Source organism: Oenanthe melanoleuca, chromosome 7, assembly GCF_029582105.1.
Source record: "Oenanthe melanoleuca isolate GR-GAL-2019-014 chromosome 7, OMel1.0, whole genome shotgun sequence".
NCBI classification, from domain to species: Eukaryota; Metazoa; Chordata; class Aves; order Passeriformes; family Muscicapidae; genus Oenanthe; species Oenanthe melanoleuca.
In genome coordinates, this window is record NC_079341.1 from 20,061,828 (window position 1) to 20,082,308 (window position 20,481).

Genomic DNA, 20,481 nt, shown 5'->3' on the forward strand with positions numbered 1-20,481 from the left:
TAGGGCTGCTGAAATTTGGGGCTAGAGTATAAACACGATGCAATGAGAGCACTCATTCAGTAAGGAACTCTTCTTAACATCTTAACATGGAATTTCTGTATAAAAATATTGGTCCAAGAGAAATGATTTTCATCATTTTGTTGGTGGTTTCATTATTGATTACTCATGTTTATGCACTTCTTTCCAAAGTCTTGGCCGCCAACACAAACCTTGTCCAGCAGAATCTCTAGTAAGCAAAACAACGTTTGCATCCCTATGTATTTCTCCTAGTGGGAGAGAAAAAGGTTGTCTCGGTCATTTCTTATTGATAACTTTAAATATTATGTCAAGCTGAAATCAATTGTATGAGAGAACAGAAGCTATTCCTCAAGATTCACTCTGGATATTTAATTAGCTAGAGTTTATACATGCAATTTATTTTCGTTTTTGCCACTTTCAGCATTTGTTAGGTAGTAGTATTGATGCGACTAGTGTGGCAAGGTGTACATCTAGTTAAATTGAACCTTCTATTGATGAAAACTTAGCTTTTGTGGGTGGCTGTCTTTTATGAATAATATATGTCACAATATCACATTTTTAGAGCTGTGGTGTTCTTTACATTAAGAATTTGGGGGTTTTTGGTGCTAAGTAGGTATTAGGACGATAGTATGTGAAACACGTAGGAGAAACAGCATTAGCTATATATGTGTGTGTGTAAATATATATACATTAATTAGATATCCATAATTTTATTTTGAAACCAAGCAATTTGCTGTTTTTTCTCAAGCATTTTCAGCTGTTACTGTGGAAGGAGAACTGACAAGTGTTTCTTCAAGTATCTCCCGTTATTGGCCAATTTTGTTCATTACTATTCAGCTGGTGACAACAACATTTATTATTTGTATATTAATGACTGGAATTCTTAAGAGATGGAAGAGCAGTCAAAAAAAGCTAGGTGGAATTTACTTTATGCTTTGTGGTTGATACCAGACTCACAGTAGTCTATACATTCCCTAAATACTCTCTGATTAAGTATCATTTATAGACCCAATTCAGCCTCACACAGTCTTTTAAGCAGTTTTCAAATTTCCTCTGGAAATATTGAACCCCAACTATTTTCAAATATATTTTCACAGGGAGGAAAGTCTATATTGCAGTAAATATCTATCATCACAGCTACCAATTCGTTGAGCTTAATTATGACACTACTAAATGTGAAAATCTATTCAGTGCTAGGAACACTTTTCACATTACATTCACGCTAAAGATTGGCTGTTAAGAGCTCATTACTGGTAGTTTTCTAAAGAGCGGTTTATTAAACACTGTTACCTAATAAGCATCTTTGGTGGTGCAAATTGCTGAAAACAGTAATGAGTCTGATTAGACTTCATTTCAATTACGACAGCTTGTCTAGCAAAAAAAAAAAAAAAAAAAAAAAAAAAGAAAAAAATGGGGGGAAAAAAAAAAGAAATCTCTCCTTGATGCTTTGGAATCTAGCTACAAGGCATTAGATGGTTTAAAAGGAAAATGCCACCTCTGTGTTTCCTTTCCACAGTTCAGTAATGAATAGAGAGCTGTCCAAGTAGCCATCCAATTTAACACATTGGAAAACTAGATGGGCAGCGTTGGAAGCACAATCCTGTTTGCTTAAAAATTCTACAAAGGCCTTTCAGTTAGTATATCTAAATAGGGTCATATTTAGGTTCCCTCTGCTTCTCTTGTGTAATAATATAAAACTGTAAGAAGAGAGAAAATTAAAATGATTCACTCCTACCTGCTTTACAGAGGTTATGCATTCCTCTGATTAGTGTAATGCACCTTTCAATTGTTATCTGTAAATCTTTTCCAGATCTGTAAATCTTTTCCATGCAATCCCAGAACTCTCACAGCGTTCACAGTACCTCATAATTCAGTCTGGTCTTTGTTTTAACTTTAAAAATTATTTTTTCTGGAGTAAACTCAACTTTTAATAAATTTTTAGTACTGATATCAGATATTTCATTGAACATCTATTTGTTTTTGAATTTAATTCTTGATGCTAAGTGTGTTTAATTATATTAGTGCTAAGAACTCTTTAAGTAGTTCCAGTATGCTACTTACACATTCTGGATGAAAAGAGAAGTGTTAATGGAAAATATAATTTAAGCTTATAATTGCTGAATACTCAGTAAGATTCTAATATTCCTGTTGATAGTGTATAGCATTTTTAATACTCAATCCATGTGGATGCTCTTTTCTAATATTATTGAACACAAAATTAGATGGAGACTTTTCTAACTAAAACCTTGTAATAAAGTATGCCTGGAGAAATGGGAGAAGGGGGATGCACAGGGAGGGATGCAGGGCTGCCGAAAGTAATTTGTTGGACTGGTGTCTCAGAATGTGGCTGAAATCAGACACTGTCCTGTCAGTTTACAGTGAATTTTAGGAAGGTTCACATTCAATAAAGTTTGAATGCCACATAATTAGATATAGGAAATTAATCAAAAACTGAGCTAGTGCAGTGACTATCAGAGCTCTCCATCAAGATTATAATGAAATATTTTCTGTGATGAATTTTTATTAAACACACACCCCAAACCCCAAACACTGCTGAATAAAATATAATTTGTGTAATTAACACATTTTAATGTGGCACATTTATCTCCTTTGCAATAAATTGTAAACTGCAGTAGTTCTTCTGACTTCAAACCAGAGAAGTGACAGAAGACTCAAACCCATAAACCTGGGTGTCTAAGTGTCTTGTATTGGCCCACAAAGCCTTTTTTGGCTTCTTTTTGTGATGTTATCTTTCTACCTTGTTTTTGAAATTCTTACAGTTAGCTGTTATGTATTGTATATATTTTGGAGAGGACTTTCATTAGTGCATCATCAAGCATCAAGTAAAATAGTGGGGAGGCAGGGGGGGAATTGGGTTTTTTTTAGCAGCATACAAACACAAGTGCTATTATTCTGCTATACAAATGTGTGCCTGTAGTGCGCTTTGAGATGCTAATCAGTGGAGCTTGACTTCTGTACCCTGAAGCAAATTTTAAAAGTATTTCATCATTAGGTGACTACATATGCAATAAGACTATGGACAAAATTACAGAAAAATAACACAGATTATTGTTATTTAAGCTATCAACATACTCAGCTAGTTATTGATACAATCATTGTATGGTTTAGTTTTTTGCTGTATCTTGAAGGCTGTTTACAGAAATGGCTAAATTTTTGTGATAGCTGCGAAGAAATGTGACATTTTGTCAGCTGGGCCCTATATTTTCTTTCTCTTTTTGAAAGAGCATGTTATTTTTTTTTCTGCCCTCTTTTTCTGCCTGTGCACCCTCTCAATGACATACTGTGTGTCTTTGGACATGGCTTAACTTCTCCTGTTGTACGTGAACTTTACTTTTTTTTTTTATGAGAAAGGAGAACCAACATCTAATATGACGAGTTAGTCTCTTTTCCTTACCACTCTCTGCAGGAATATGGAAAAAATATCAGTATACACAGAGTTCAGTTTCTCAGTTGAGACATTCTCTCTCTGGTGCCTTGGTGCCTCTGTGTCTAAAATATATAAATGGAGAGAGAGAGAGAGCTTTCTATATTTGTCTATAGAAAATTCCCTATTCCTCCTCTCCCGGTCCCCCAGATAATTTGTCAAGCCAACTGAACAATCTATATAGTTCTTTTCAAATGCACTGGAAATAACACAGTAAGTCCCAAACCAAAAGCATGCAAAAAATTGGCAATATTCCATTTTTCAGTAGCTAATTCAGATACATTTTATTGAGTGAGCAAGAAAGAATCTTTGGAATTTGTGAAATACAGTAATTGAAAGGTTTAAGTGGGGGAAAGATTTATCTCAGCTTAGTTTTTCTAGGATGTCAGTTCTTTGGTTGTGCTTCTGCTTTTAATCTTGTTTCTCTGCTTTGGGGGGAGCAGGAAGGAAAGGAAGGGTCAGCTGCTGGCGCAGCCGAGCCGGGAAGGAGCTGTGCCGGAGCTCTTTTTTCCCTAAGAGCGTGATTAGTACACTTCTGATGACTTAGCTTAGGTGTTCCCTGCCCTGGGGAGGAAATCTCGGGTTCCCTGGGGTAACATCATCCCTTCTTACAACAACGTGATCTCCCGTGTTGTAATACAGACATGGTTGTTTGTTTGGGTTTTTAATGGAGACGCCAAATCAGTGTACAGGTTGATAATACAGTCCTTTTGCACAGGATATTCTCTTTGGAGAGGCAGTGTGTGCCAGCAGTAGCTGCTCTGATGCATACAGTAGAGAGAAATGTGTGTGATGTGCGTCTGGTGTGATGGGAAAAAGGGAGAGAGTGGATGAGCTCTGCTAAGAGCTCCCTGCTCTTAATCCTGGGCCATGTCAGGAGCATTCTAAAGCAGTTTATCTTCATATGTCGTCTTGTATATAAGAAACAACACTAAACCCACCAAAACTCATTTCATATGTAGCTTTTTCCACTGCCTTCAGATCAAAGTTATTTTCTTCAGGCTGGACTAAATTATACACAGGTCCCAGGAGTGAAGGACACTGAATTAATGCACTATGTCAACCAGTCCTGGTTATAGAATATTTTTACTGAAGTGTGAGACACAACATCTCTTTACTATTTCATTAAAAATTAATGTGCAGATTTGCCAAAAAGCATAAATAACATAAACAATTTTTGTGAAAGCTTTGTATACTGTGGGCACATGTTAAGGATTTTTTTTTTTCTTGAGTATCAGATTACTTCTATATATACATTTAATCAGTATTTGTTCTCATTTAGCTAATTAGCAGAGGTACTCTAATCTGAGTAAAGCAACTGTTCGTACCTATCCTACAAGGGTAGGTTTTGAAATAAGTGCTTTAAAAGGAAAGCAGTGTTCCTGGTTCCAAGCTGGAGCATTGTGCTACTGGCCCATATAATTTTGCATTTTCACTTATGTTAGTTGAATGTAATGGGTCAAACCTGACTACAATTGTTTGAAACTTATTGAAATTGAGCTTTACCTTCATATTTGTAAAGCAAATAGAGCTGGCTAGATGAATCTCTGGAATTAACCTTTTGTTGCTATACATAAAGCTGTGAAATACATACCCACTTTTTTAGATATGATGAGTGAAAAATATATCAAAGTTATATTATAGTGGAATTTATACAGAGTGCTGCTGCTGTTAATTGACGGGAAATATATTTTAAATAACTCTTACTGTCTAACTTGGTCTTACATTTTAAAGCAAGGTGATTTTCTAATATTTTGGAACAACATGATATAAAAATAATTCAGCATCAGTTAAATCTGTATTTCTTGTGCACCTACTTTGTTCAAATAAAGTATGTCCCTGTATGGCAGTTTTAACCCCATTTATCCTCATGCACAAGTGTTCACCTGTTATTTACTCACATAAGAGAAGGTCGATACTGCAGAACAAGGGGAGTGCTCTGTTGTGACATAAAACATACATATTCATCAGCTCTGCTGTCCCTTTGGACACGTGTGGTATGTCCTGATGATCTTCATTTGGCAAAAGGAAGTGAGCTTAAGGAGGAAATTGTCTTAATGGATTTACAATACATGAAAAAGGGTTTTAAAAAAGCTTTATTAGCAGCAAGGAACCAACCAAAGCAGTAATTCTAAGTGTGAATGAAAGAGTAAAAAGAAATAATTTGCTAAAACATGATTAGCAACAGAAATGGAAAAATAACAGAATCCAATATTTGAAAATTATAATTTTCAAATATTAATGGGTTATTTTTCTAGAAGCACTTAGGTCAAGATCTGAATGTTCCATGACAGGCTCCCTAGTGCTGAAAATTTATTCCTTTTACCTCTCACTTACTTGCTAAAAAACAAGTTCAGGGTTTTGTGTTTCACCTGCTTCAGCTGATTATGTGAGAAACACGATAAAGCATGAAGGTATTTTGTCTGCTCTGCTTTTAAGGATTTGTGTTATGCTCTTTCAAGGTAAATGTGCCTCAGACTCCACTTCTTGAAGAAAAACCAAATAAAAGGCTACTTCTGCTATTTTGTTGCCTAAAAAGAGAGTATGCATTTTGCTGCGCTTCTAAAAGCTTCAGTTGGGTTTATTTGAGCCTTGAAATAAGCACTTCAGTGGGAGCACAATCACACTCCAGGTCTAAAATATTTTGCATTTTCAAATATGCATAAATACTTGTGCCAAGTGGCCAAACTCCATATTTGTTCATTATTATATTTTATTATGTGAATATTCTAATTCTCAGAATCACTAGTTACCCTACAGCAGTTACATTGATTTTCATGTTTATATGGGCATAAATTGCAGATTATGTGGCATATTAAATCTTTTAAAAATACATTACAGCCATAAGTGTGTGTTCAGTGAGCTGCAAAAGGTAATGTTTTTCATGTAAGTTATGCTTACATTTGTTTACAGCTATTGTTCATCTGAGTATTCTCTCAGAAATTATAATGATTTCATTCATCTGTCAGTGACAAAGAATGCTAGGTCCTTTAAAGACATAGCACTGTTCAGAGCTACTTGACAAAAACAGCTTAAAAATGTAAATCCTGGCAAAATGAAGCATCATAACAGAGTAAAAGAAAATTCAATTATTGTTTTTGTTAGTGTGTTTTCTAGTTGGTTTAGAAAAGTGCTGTGAGCAAATTAGTATGTTGAAGGCAAACTGACATAATAAAAGCTTTCCAAGATAAACTGCCTTTACTCACGAATGCGACCAGTCTACTAGATGGGTTTCAAGGCACGTGTGCAGATATGGTTTTACTTGTGGTACACAGTGATTGTACATCAATGTGATTACAAAGCAAGGATGTTTTTGTGTCAGGGACTGCTGCTGCAGAGAAACCAACCCTCCAAGGTGGGGACCAGGCTGGGAGGTCCCAGGAGTGCCCCAGTACCAGCTGCATTCCCTGCCAGCCCCAGTACCAGCTCCATTCCCTGCCAGCCCCAGTACCAGCTCCAGCCCCAGTACCAACTCCAGTCCCTTCCAGCCCAGTACCAGCTCCAGCCCCAGTACCAGCTCCAGTCCCTTCCAGCCCCAGTACCAGCTCCATTCCCTGCCAGCCCCAGTACCAGCTCCAGCCCCAGTACCAGCTCCATTCCCTGCCAGCCCCAGTACCAGCTCCAGCCCCAGTACCAGCTCCAGTCCCTTCCAGCCCCAGTACCAGCTCCATTCCCTGCCAGCCCCAGTACCAACTCCAGCCCCAGTACCAGCTCCAGTCCCTACCAGCCGTGGCTGCAAGGCTGGCTCTGGCTCCAGCCTGCTTCTGCTTGCAAAATATGCCAGTATCATCTCTGGACATAGCTTCCCTTTGCTTGCTTGGCTATTATTTTTCCTTATTTCTGCTTCTTCAGCCTTTGAAGCTAATGGATCTTCTAAAGGCTGTTTAGCCAGAAATGTCTTTGTGACTATCAAAGGCTGCTTTGTGTAAATGGCAGGGTGGGGGCTTGTGGGAAGAGAACTCATTTGCTGTATATGTATTGCAATTTGCTGTTGTAAGGTGTGAAAGTGTGATTTTAAAAGAATAATTGTTTGACAGTATTTAAGTTAGATAATTGGGGTGTATCAGTTTGGAATTAGTTTTTAATTTTGCAATTTCTTTTTTAACCATTCCAGGCTCATATAAAATATGTTGCATTTTTCTTACCACTTTCATCTTTAAGTGCTGTTGACATATATGTGATCCTCAATCTTACTCATGATTTAAGTATTTTGTTTTAAAGGTTGAAATGCTTTCACTGTCTGTGCTAGATGGAAATCATTTTGTAAATACCCTGCCAACAGCTTGCTCCCACTGATGTGCAGGGCATGCATATATAATAAGAGGAAGAACAGACCCCTACCAAGAAAATGCCGAGAGCACTTTCCAGGCCTGTTTTTGCGAATTTGTGGTGCCACTTACCGAAAAAAGCTTACAAAGTTGGGACTGTACAGCTGGGCGTCTCAGTTGGAGGCTCATCCTCCCACCGAGTCCTTTGACGTCAAAGGAGTTCCTCATGGACTAGAGCAGAGGTCTTCACTGAGTAATTAGAAAATAAATGTGGGAATCATTTTCTTTCTTTTTTTTTTTTCTTCCTGCAAAACATAATTAGCTCAATCCACTCTTCAAAATCCTCCCTGTTTCCAATTAAGAGAGATCAGTTGCACTATCTTCAAACAGCTGAAATTATGCTTATTAATAAAAAATTGAGTGTAAAAGAATTGTTTTATCTTGAATTAATTTTTATTATTACGGGACATATGACAGTATACAGTCTTATAAAATATTATCAGATTTAGTACAAATCCAGGGAGCTGTGTGTCCTACATCTTGCACAGCGGTTACAGCATGACTCATTTATTCCACTCTGCCCCATACTTGAGAAGGACTTTAAATTGTGACTTAAGGGCCTGATCCTCAAGGTGCTAACACCTTCAGCCCACACTGAAGTAAGGGTTTTGAGGTATATACTGGCATGTTCCCAATGACACACCTATTGAAGTCAGAGGCTCTTTTGGCAGAGCCAAGAAGAAGCAAATCCTTTGTTAAAATCATTATGGTCTATTGTGTAAATGCTCAGCGTCTTGAATAACTGGGGAGCACAGCTGAGGGTAGTAGTTCAGTGGACAGGGACAGTTTTTGGTGTCCTAGGCTAAATGTGTAAGCAATCCAAAGTGATGAAGTTCATAGGCACTTTCAAGTCTAGAGGGAAAATGGTTGGTGGTACTTAGAGCAGTGGCTTTGGAGTTGTTTCCTACCTTGCAGCAGTGTGCTCCTACCTGTCTGCTATGGACACTCAGCAGGAGATCTGTTTGCTTTCACCCCTGGTGCAGTGCAGCCCTTTTCAACAGTGCATTAGGCAGTTGCTCGGATCATATTTAACAACAGGCCTAAAGTTAAGAATCTGCTTGACTCCTGATGCTTGCAAAGGAAGCTGCAGATTTGTGCTTGGTAGGACCTATGCACTGCAGGGGTGATTGGGGCAGGAAAAGAGAGACCACAAGAAGAGAAGAATTACTTTCTTTTGCCTCAGGTATGTTGAAGGAGCAGTTGAAGGCCCCTGATCCAAACTGAAACTTTGGTAGCTGGTTGGGAAGGTTGGTGTACTGCCTTACTTCTAGTGCCTTGTGCACAGCAGCTCTGGGACGTTTAGGTTTTTTTCACCAGCATCTGTAGAAGTGCAGTGCATTCTCTTCCAGTATCTTCAGAAATCCACAGCTGCATATGATTTAATTTTAGTTTAATTATTTTATTAGAGGTGTGAATAGGTGAGAGCTAAAGTACCAGTACCCTTTCTCTAAAGCACATTCTTGCTAGGTGAGTTGGGATACTGTAAAACCTTTGTGGTGGTTTTACCTAGTGTGGTCCTATTTCTGGACCATGTTCCCATACCTGTTTTCAACAGAAACCCGTGTATTTAAATTGAAAGCAAAGGCTAGTTATTTATCTTTTTTGACAGATATAATCCTGTGAGGGGATGAGAAGTTTTGACCTGGTACTGAGGGCACCAGCACTGGGGGGTTCTTTGTATGCACAAACTCATCTGAGCTCCCAGCAGGATCAGGCCCTGCTGGACAGTGAGGTTGTGAAGGATGTTGCTTGTTCCTTTTTGAGTTCAGATTGCAATGTTAGTTTTTTGTAACTCTGGCATTTTTTCCTTTTTGTTTAATTTTTTTTGTTTGTTTGCTTTTAATTTGAATTCATATATCTCAATATGTTAGTGGCTTTCGGCCATATGGAATTATTGTATGTGCAACTGATGAAGTATTGTGTATTAGATTTTCTGTTTTCAGGCTAAGTGCACGGTGTTAGAAGAGGAAATATAGTCAAACACTTAGTTTGAAGTAATTCCATAATGAAATTGTTGACTATAATTACTTTAAATGCAATCTGGATAGATCCAACTGTAGGAATTAGGGAGCAGGGATGTATAGCAAGGCTGTCAGGACAAGGAAAAATAGATACTGCTAAAATAGCCTACCCTGCCTCTCTATGTAATGTATTAAATTTATCTTAAAAGCAATTCTCTGATAAGTACATACCTGTACTTAAAGAACAGAATCTTTTCCTTTTGCCTTTTACAGCCCATACCAGCACACTTTATACAGTTCAAAAATGTTGATAGTTCAGAGGATTCCTAAGTTAGCAAAGAATTAAAAAAAAAAAATATACGTTCAGCTTTGCGTTGCTTTTGGATTTTCAGGAAGTTATTAACCAAATACACTATGCAGGACTGTGGTTTGTGTCAGAGTTTAAATGACACTAAAATAAAAAAATGCAACCTCTAAATATGCCCTGATTCATCTGATTTTAGATGTTTATGTCAGCATTTAGATTCCTGACAAAAGAAATGCAGAAATATGTGACAGCTCAAACAAAAAGCAATTAATAAAATACAATTTGAAATATGGAGAGGAAGTGGCTGCAAGCATTAAGCAATTTGGGGCTGAGGGTGGGCAGAGGGAAGGGGAATGTTTGCATAATTAAAAAGTATAACAGCTGATGCTTCTTCTTTTTTCTCCCAAATCAGACATTTGACTTTTGTCAAACAATTTGTGAGCTATTATCAAATAGAGTCAAACCTAGTGGAAGCTTTCTGCTTATTCAATTAATATCAAATTGAGGAAATGGCTCTTTGTGCCCCCCAGTCCAGACCATTCCAGTAGACTTCATGTAAATTCAGATTTCTTCACTGCTTATTAATGCAAAAAATATGCTTATGGTTAACTATTAACCTATGCTTCCAAATAACACTAATGATTGCGATGTGCTGGAATAAATGCTCATGTTTCATGGGATGAGAACAGGACTATTCTCTTAAGCTTATCTAATCAAAGCCTAATCCTGCCTTTACAGCCTTTGTTAAATGCACTGGTATTTAATATGCATCAATAAATAAACTTTCAATTATTGTTCAGTGAGCATATCCAAAGATAGCATGACAGTGTGAAACTACTGGTCTATCTAGCAATTATTCTAAATAAAGAATGCCAATGATGTGATTTTTTCCTCCTCTTATAATGGATAATTTAGATTTTCTGACATTCTTTTGCAGCCTCATAATAAGGAAAAGAAATTAATCTAGACGAATACAATTTGAAGAATTGAATTTTTGCACAATCGAAATACATCTCCCTACTGTGATTGTAAATTTAATTATTTTGTTTTAAAAACACATGATCCATTCTAAATAAAAGAGACCAATGGATGAAATTTTTGAAGTATTTGTAAAAGGTATTTTGAAAAGCTTGCAGAGTAGAGTGTGTGATGTTGAGCTCTGCCCCAGTGCATTCTTTTATCTCTTTAAATTGAATAGGCTTTCTTTTAGAAGCAGTTAAAAACAATGTGCCAAAAGCATATTCATTAACTACAGTACAAATACAGGCCTATGAGGTTCTCTGCTTCATCCATGTCTATTTTGCCTTCTTTTTCCAAAGTTCCACTGCTGCTTTAGTGCTTTCTTTGCAAAGAGTCTTTCCCATGGCATCTGTTCATTAGTATCTAGTGAAACATCAACCTACTCAAGTTTTTCTGCATCTCTGTAACAGAAGCCTTCAGTGTTTTGGTAACCTTATAAGAAAAACATTGCAGAACACAGATAGGTTTTGTTTGGTTGTTGGTTTTCTTTGACTTTTTTGTTTTTTTAATGGGGCAGTGAATTTGTGTGCTGTCATGGAGTTCTACGTTACATGAACATTAATATTTTTGGCTTTTAAAAAAGCTTGTGGAATTTCTCATGACATTAAAATAATTTCAGATACTGATTACTGGCAATCGGCTCTTGGTGATTTGTTCTTCAGATTTTCAGCAGAATTTAACAAAGTGTGATTTCTGGAAACTTTTGATAATTTCTCATTAAATCACATTTTTTTAAAAGCAATTATTTAAATACATGATTTCTATAAAATCTCCCAATTTAATGATATGCTTACTCCCTCTGAAAGATAACAGTTGAAACATCAGAAACAATTAGCGAAAAGTATTATATTAATGCTAAATGATAGAAATAAATCTGACAAAACCTCAGTCTCAAAGCAGCATTTGTCAAAAGCACTTCTCTGAATTAACTTTTCTAGGATAAGTGTATAATTGTTAACAGACATTTTTATCAAGTTGTCAGAGTGCTTGAAAAATGAGAGAGAAAGAGAATGCTCAGGAAGGAACAAATCCACAAGTAATCAATGGCATGCTCAGGGGGAGTGAGATTTGCACTAGTTGTACTAAAAAAATTTAAGACTCAATTAGAAGTACTTTGCCATTTTCAGCCTAAATTTAAATGATTTGGTGATTTGCAAATACACGAATCCAAAAAAGAAAAAAAAATAATCCAAATGCAAATGAGTGCAACCACAATAAAATATAATTGCAAATGAATCTGTTGCTTTATTCATTTATTGTGTAATTACTGCAATCCTTCCCACCTTGTTTTCAGTATTTCTTAATCATTAAGTCGGAAGCATGACAGCAGTGCCAGCCCTGGCATGATTCTCTTTGACTAAAACCTTGTAAATTAACACAATTAGCACAGCATCATCCTGCTAATTAACTTCCAGTGTCTGGTGCAGTGGTTTTGCAAACAAGGAAGAGGGAGTCAGAAGGGAATAAACATGCCATTCTGTTACCAAACTGTGTGCTGTGTTAGGTTTAGCTCAGCGAGGCTAAGCTGGCCATGTCAGATGCCAGACTCAGGCAATGAAGAGCTAAAGGGGTTGGGGAGAGAAACAGGAGGGGGTAGAAGCTGTCAAAATAGACTGCAGTAATTCAGAGGGGAGCTAGTGCCACAGATGCTTCATTTCGACTAGGCCTCCTCCTTATCAGGGAATCTGTGCCAGAGGGCACAAGACTGTTTGCAAAAATCACTTTTGGTAATGCGAGAGAGATTAAGAAGGTCTATTTGATACAGCTGTACAAAACCCAGCAATGTGTCTACCATGCATAGGTACAAGTTAGAGGGGGTTATCTTAACACTTGCAAATTGTTCTTACCTATTGCAGTGGAATACGAAGAAGAGAGGTAATTCACATCACATTATTAAAATATTAATTGCTTTAAAATGATGTTTGCATTTTTTCTTTTTTGTTTTTAATGGCAGGTTTGGTTTTGGTTTTGTATTGTTTGTTTCAAGGTTTTTTTATAGCTAGCTGTGGAAGCCACAGAACTTTCAGGGACTTGGCTTCATTTCTTTTTCCTTTTCTTCATCCTTTTTTTTTTTTCCTTTTTTTTTTTTTTTTTCTTTAACCCTCTGTCTTTGTACCCTGGAGGCTGTGAAGCAGAGGGGGGGAAGAGAAAGCAAGCAAGGAGACCGACAGACAAGTCATGCTTGTTTTTTTTTCCAGACCCTCAACAACAGAACTGAGAGGCAGAAAGGAGCCAGTTGTAATTCATACCGAGTTGTAGGCTTTGTGTGATGAAAGCGACAGAGCGCTGCCTGGGAGATTGCTTTGCTGCACTCCACGAAGCAGATTTGAAACTGTCGTGGACCACTTTAGATGAGAGTTGGATTATGGAATGACCTGCTATGTCTGTGTCATATTGTTCTGCGCAGGGTGCATTATACTCTGCTAACTAGGTGTTCAGTACCAAATAAGAGAGGTATCCTAGATGTGATCTGTCAGCTGTGTCTCATATTTTTATATTGGTTAAAATATAAAACTGAAACAGTGATGAAAGAGGACAGAGCAGTTGGATGCCTTGTATATTTACAGTAAATCTCCACTCTGAATATTTATAATATACTGAATTTTATTTAATTACTTTGAGAGCTATAGCATTATTTATATTTTTTAAACAAAAATTGATCCCCTACTGAATTGTCAAAAAATCTGTCTATGTGTTTATGTGCCTGTAACAAACCAACCATACCGCTTCTTAAGGGCATTACCTTCTCTTTCCTTAAGGACTTGTGGTGTTAAGTACAGTGTTTCAGAGAGCTGAAGACATTCACAGACCGTATGTTTGAGAACTCATTTAAAAACACAAGGAAAAAGCTGAGGTCACTGTTAACTTTGTTGTTTCCTACTGCCCTAGGCTTGAAGATGCAGTGGACGCCGGAGCATGCCCAGTGGCCAGAGCAGCACTTCGATATCACTTCGACCACCCGGTCCCCAGCCCACAAGGTGGAAGCCTACCGGGGGCACCTGCAGCGCACGTACCAGTACGCCTGGGCCAATGATGACATCTCAGCTCTGACCGCCTCCAACCTCCTGAAAAAGTATGCAGAAAAGTATTCCGGGATTTTGGAAGGCCCGGCTGAGCGACCCATTCTCAGCAACTACTCTGAAGCTCCCTCGGGGCTGGTGAATGGTCGGAAGAATGAAAGTGAGCCTTGGCAGCCATCCTTGAACTCGGAGAGCGTGTATCCCATGAACTGTGTCCCAGATGTCATCACCGCCAGCAAAGCTGGGGTAAGTGCAGCCCTCCCTCCCGCAGATGTCTCAGCCAGCATCGGGAGCTCTCCTGGGGTGGCCAGTAACCTGGCTGAGCCCAGCTACTCCAGCAGCACCTGTGGAAGTCACACCGTTCCCAGTCTTCATTCAGGGCTCCCATCTCAGGAATATGCCACAGGATACAATGGCTCGTATTTGCATACCAGTTACAGCGGCCAGCCAGCACCTGCACTTCCATCCCCTCATCCATCCCCCCTGCACAGCTCGGGACTTTTACAGCCCCCACCACCGCCACCGCCACCAGCCCTCGTCCCTGGCTACAACGGGACCTCCAATCTCTCCAGTTACAGCTACCCTTCCGCCAGTTATCCTCCTCAAACCGCTGTCGGCCCGGGGTACAGCCCTGGGGGTGCCCCGCCGCCCTCGGCTTACCTGCCTTCAGGAATCCCTGCTCCAACCCCTCTGCCCCCCACCACTGTCCCCAGCTACTCCTACCAGGGCCACGGTCTGGCGCCAATCGCGCCCTCTGCCCTGACAAACAGTTCAGCCAGCTCTCTCAAAAGGAAAGCTTTCTACATGGCAGGGCAAGGAGAAATGGACTCCAGTTATGGAAATTACAGCTACGGCCAACAGAGATCTACACAGAGTCCAATGTATCGAATGCCAGACAACAGCATTTCAAATGCAAACAGAGGGAATGGTTTTGACAGAAGTGCTGAAACATCATCCTTAGCATTTAAGCCAACAAAGCAGCTAATGTCCTCTGAACAGCAAAGGAAATTCAGTAGCCAGTCCAGTAGGGCTTTAACACCCCCATCCTATAGTACTGCTAAAAACTCACTGGGTTCGAGATCGAGTGACTCATTTGGGAAGTATAGCTCCCCAGTAATGAATGAGCATGGTGACGAGCACAGGCAGCTCCTCCCTCACCCAATGCAAGGCCCGGGACTTCGTGCAGCTACCTCATCCAACCACTCTGTGGACGAGCAACTGAAGAATACTGACACACACCTCATTGACCTTGTTACCAATGAGATTATCAGCCAAGGACCTCCTGTGGACTGGAGCGACATTGCTGGCCTAGATCTAGTAAAGGCCGTCATTAAGGAGGAGGTTTTATGGCCAGTATTGAGGTCAGATGCATTCAATGGACTGACTGCTCTACCTCGGAGCATCCTTTTATTTGGACCTCGGGGAACAGGCAAAACATTAATGGGCAGATGTATAGCTAGTCAGCTGGGGGCCACGTTTTTCAAAATCACTGGCTCTGGCCTTGTCACAAAGTGGTTAGGGGAAGGAGAAAAAATTGTCCATGCCTCCTTCCTCGTGGCAAGGTGTCGCCAGCCCTCGGTGATTTTTGTTAGTGACATTGACATGCTCCTTTCCTCTCAAGTGAGTGAAGAACATAGTCCAGTAAGTCGGATGAGAACCGAGTTCCTTATGCAGCTGGACACTGTACTGACTTCTGCTGAGGACCAAATAGTAGTAATTTGCGCCACAAGTAAACCAGAAGAAATTGATGAATCTCTTCGAAGGTACTTCATGAAACGACTTTTAATCCCACTTCCTGACAGCACAGCGAGACACCAGATAATAGTACAACTGCTCTCACAGCACAATTACTGTCTCAATGACAAGGAGGTTGCACTGCTTGTCCAGCGCACAGAAGGCTTTTCTGGACTAGATGTGGCTCACTTGTGTCAGGAAGCCGTGGTGGGCCCACTCCATGCCATGCCAGCCACAGACCTTTCAGCCATTATGCCCAGCCAGTTGAGGCCAGTTACATATCAAGACTTTGAAAATGCTTTCTGCAAGATACAGCCTAGCATATCTCAAAAAGAGCTTGATACATACGTTGAATGGAACAAAATGTTTGGTTGCAGTCAGTGATGCTACTTAAAAAAAAAAGTAATGAATGTTGGCACACACAGAATCTGCTACATAGGGGTAGAGAACCCTTTTCAGTAGTGTTAAAATTGCAAAGGGTACTGGGAAGACTACGATTTACCTTGCCTCTAAAGAGCCAGGGTATACTTGAAGGAAAAGTGCATCAAACAAGAGCTGCTGATCTGAAAAAGCCACACATGACAGAAAGCGCATGTTGATGCTCAGTTCTGTTCAAGCTAGACAATACTCACCAAGGAGCAAGGTGCAAGTGGGTTGATTTCAGAAGGACATGAACCCTGTGTGTTGATTCCATTCTGCTGTTCTTGAGATTTAGTTGCTGTCAAGTGCCTGAAGTGGTGCTTTATTTTTTGTTTGCCTCACAATTACATTGGTGGCATGTGCTAATATAAAGAGCTTTAACTTCAAACATTATTGGACTAAAGAGATGAACGGTTGTGTTGCGACAGAGAGCCAGATTTTTGCTATTCTAAGAGCAACAGTATTCCTCAATCCTGTCTGTTCTGTGGTGTTAAACTAAGAACAGGTAAAACAGGGTAATGGTAATCTGGACCTTAATTTCTGCAGTTCATTTCTTTTAATGTTCTGTCTGCAAAAACTCAGGAAAGTGATTGTGATTTGTACAGTACCTCAAAGGAATGTGTTGAAAGCACTATGTACTGCTGAGAGTTATAGGCTAGGCTTCAATGTTACTTTATATTAAATATGTATGTTTACCTCAACAATTGGAATATGGCAAGGAAAATTACTTTGAATGTATCCAGGAAAAAACTAAAGCGTGATATGACTGAAGCTTTACAGTTTTTTAAAATAGAAACAGAAGCCTTTCCCAGTGTTCAGGAATGGTTCTTTTGCCAATTTCTCACATCAAACCAGAGAACGATTTTTCTTGTTGGTAAACTGTAATAGTTTTCAGCATATTGCTCCTTGATAAGGTGATACAGTCTTTAGAAGGTGCATAGATGAATGAAAGAGCCACTTAATAGGTTTATGTTAGCATCTGAAACAGTCAAACGTAAGATTTGGTAGGATTCTGAGAGGCAAATTACCTTAAGCTGTGACAGCTGGCCTTTGTTGCATGGCTCTAGTCGTAGTTTTGAGGCTATTTTGGTGAAGCTGTAGGGAGTGGAATCAGTGTAGGTCTCTGGCAGAGCTATGGGTTGCAGAGCTGTTTATAGCAGTGCAGTGGACTGTGACCAAACAAACAGTACAAATAACAAAGCAAAACTGAACCCTCAAGGTACATTTACTTCCCTTCCCAAACTGTAAAGTTGAGTTTTTGTTGTGTACGTACGGATTCATTGTCCTCAATGCAATCTTCATTTAGCATCCATTAGAAATCTTTCAGGCTGGAGTGTGCCCACCATTATTTCTACCTCAGTTTTGTTACGTTTCTCTTGGAAAGCAAAGTAAGGAATAGGGCAAAAACCACCACCAACACAAGTCAGATTACATTAGGAATGCAAACCTGCTAAACAAGTTTCAGAGAGCTGCTGTTTTTTCCCCTGAAGTCAAGTTTTTCTCTGTGTTAGTGCTCTTTCCCCCTCCTTTTTTCCTCCTCCAAATATACATATTCTGGTGTCTTCCTTCTGGAAAGACTAGCTGGCATGTGTGGCATTTTGCTCAGTTCTCCCCCACCCTGGCCTCCCTTTCTTTTTATCCTTTAATGCTTTCCGTGCAACTCTTTTGGTGACAGCTGACTGATGTTGGGTAATGTCTCTGAGCAAGAGCAGTGCGTGTCACAGCTGCCCAAGGCCTCTGCCATCACATGAACAAAACAGCCTTGCTTTTTTGAATGTATTTTTCGTTTGTTTACTTTAAGGAAACAGTAACAAAACTGTTGCAAAGCACTGGCATTTAATGTTTCTCTTAAGTAATGTACGTCAAGACCATTAAATAAATGCACTGAAAAGCCCCAAGAAGAGAGATACCAATCTGTTGCTAGGTCATGTTTGTCTTCTCAAAAATTGTACAGACCTTGTCCATTTTGTTAAATCAATGGAGACGTTTAGCGTTCAGAAAGCTAATGAGGGATTTTGTGATATTGCTGGAAATTTATGACTCTTGATTATTACTTTTCTTTATTTTTCTTTTAAGATATATATATATATTTAGATAGAACATGCTAAAAACAGAGCAAATAAACCAAAATCTAATTTAAGATGGATTCCTGGCAAACATTTTGTCTATCTAAAATTTTATGTTTTAAGCATAAAAGTACCATTTTAAAAACAGTGCCTTTCATTAAGGATATAGAAAGTAAGACTTAAGTACATCACCTGCTTTTCTTCTTTTCTTTTCTTTTTTTCTTTTTCTTTCCAACAGCAATTACAGTCTATGATCCTTGTTATGACCCAGTCTTTCTGCTTCCCAAAACCTCCACAAGCTGCTTCTTCACCCCGGTCATTCCACCATCCTCATATCTGGGAGATGCTGATGTCCCCATTAGCTGTAGGTTCACACTGATCACACTGGCAAGTACACTGTTGCAGATCACTGACCCAATTTCTGTCTTAGACATTGCCTTTCATATCTGCTGTTGAGCTGTGCTCATTTAAAAGGCTCAGACAAGTTTTGATAAACTCTTTCTCCCAACTATACTCCTAACAAATTTTTTTTGCAGCTTGTAAAATGAAAACTACACACTGAGTGTTTTTTTCCCGCTTTTTTTAATCCTGTAATAAAACCAAAAGCAAACAAAACTATAGACAGTCCCTTTGGCTTCCAGCTTTAAGTCAATCTCCTTAAAAAGTCACTCTGGGAAATAGACTTTTCAAATGTTAACCAAAGTGAGAAGCAGGCAGAAACTGAAATAGTATGAAAGATGCAGGTTCCACACACACATGCTCATGTTCTCCCAGTCTCACATCAGCTTTGGGGCAGCAGAAGTGGAAAACTTCACCCTCATCCTATCACAGCTGCTCTAAGGGGAGGAGAACAGAGCCAGATTGTTGCCCAAATCTTTCCTTATCAGCAGCTGTCCTTGGTATAGCTTTGGGAGGGTGCCCGTTGAATTTGGTGAGAGCTTGGCCAGGAGCTGCAACAGGAGGCATATGAACCCTTCTCCAACTTGCTTTCTGGCCACTCCTTTGGTGGAATTCAGGCCTGAGCTGGCTAAATCCCCTGCCATATCTTGTCCTTCTTATTGTTTTCCTTCCTTCTCCCACGTTCAGCCCCTGTTTTGTCCCTAGTGAGCAGGTTTTGGAAGGCTGCTGCTCCTTCACCCGTCTCAGCAGCCTTCTAGTCAAAGAGCATCCAGGAAGGCTCAAGCACAATCCTGAACTTCAGCGGGTTCCAAAGGGTAGGATTAGTTTTGAGAAAGGACAGTGGTGATTTCAAGACTAAATTTTTGCTGGTCCTAGACATTTGCATGGTAGAAAAGTGTTGTCTTTTACAATTGGACAGAGCTGTAGGCTGCTGCCACAGAAATGTCCAGTTGGTTGGCTGAGGCTTCCTGCCACTGACACAGCCCTGAATTTTAAGGAACCCGAAATGGTTAAAAAGCATCTGCTGTGTCAGCCTATCACTGCTTTACATCATATTTTTATGTGTGGGTTCCATTCTGCATCTGCTCCTTTTCTTCCTTGTACCTTCAGTAACAATTCCTATTGCAACAAAAGTGAAATAAATTGGAAGAATATTCCTGCAAGCTGAAGGATCAATATCAATTCAAGGAGGAGTTCATAATGACCTTATGTGAGACAGAAATGGAAATACTCTGTACTTCTGGCATATTTCTCTTCAAAATATTTAGAACATTAGTGACAATATATAAAAGTTTGCTGACTGAGCTGATCAATGGAATGTGAAGGCAGTTTACTTTAAGACTATTTACTTTCACATGGATTATTTATCTATTAGTCAGTCTGTATTCTACTCAAATGCAGATAGATGGGCAAAATGTTTTCTTGAGCATTACAAACCTACCAAGGAGAAAATCAACCATCAGACTAAAATACATAGACCAAACACCATCTGGGTGTCTTTACCAGCTATTTAGAGGCTGTGCTCTGTAAAATGGCACAAGGTCATGTTTAGGTGGATTTTCATAGGATGTTTCTTTAGGGGATTGTCTAGTTAAAGAGTTGCAAATTAATTCCTGCATCAAGATGTTAATACATTGAAAGCAAATTTGGGGATATGACCAGGGTTTTCACTGTCTGCAAATACAAATGACTTCAGGTAAAGGGCTGTTCTTATAATCCTCCTGCATTTTTTCTCTCAAGCACTCCGTCACGAGGGAGAGTTT

The 20,481-nt window shown here is 39.3% G+C and overlaps 1 protein-coding gene across 1 annotated transcript in view; it reads left to right on the forward strand.

Moving 5' to 3' along the window:
• Positions 1-20,481, forward strand: part of FIGN (fidgetin, microtubule severing factor) — a 99,732-nt gene that overhangs the window by 75,901 nt on the left and 3,350 nt on the right. The window contains exon 2 of the mRNA XM_056496699.1: positions 13,969-20,481. This exon is cut by the window's right edge and continues 3,350 nt beyond it. Coding sequence (XP_056352674.1) covers positions 13,977-16,217 — 2,241 coding nt within the window. The 5' untranslated portion in view covers positions 13,969-13,976 and the 3' untranslated portion in view covers positions 16,218-20,481. The remainder of the gene's footprint in view (positions 1-13,968) is intronic.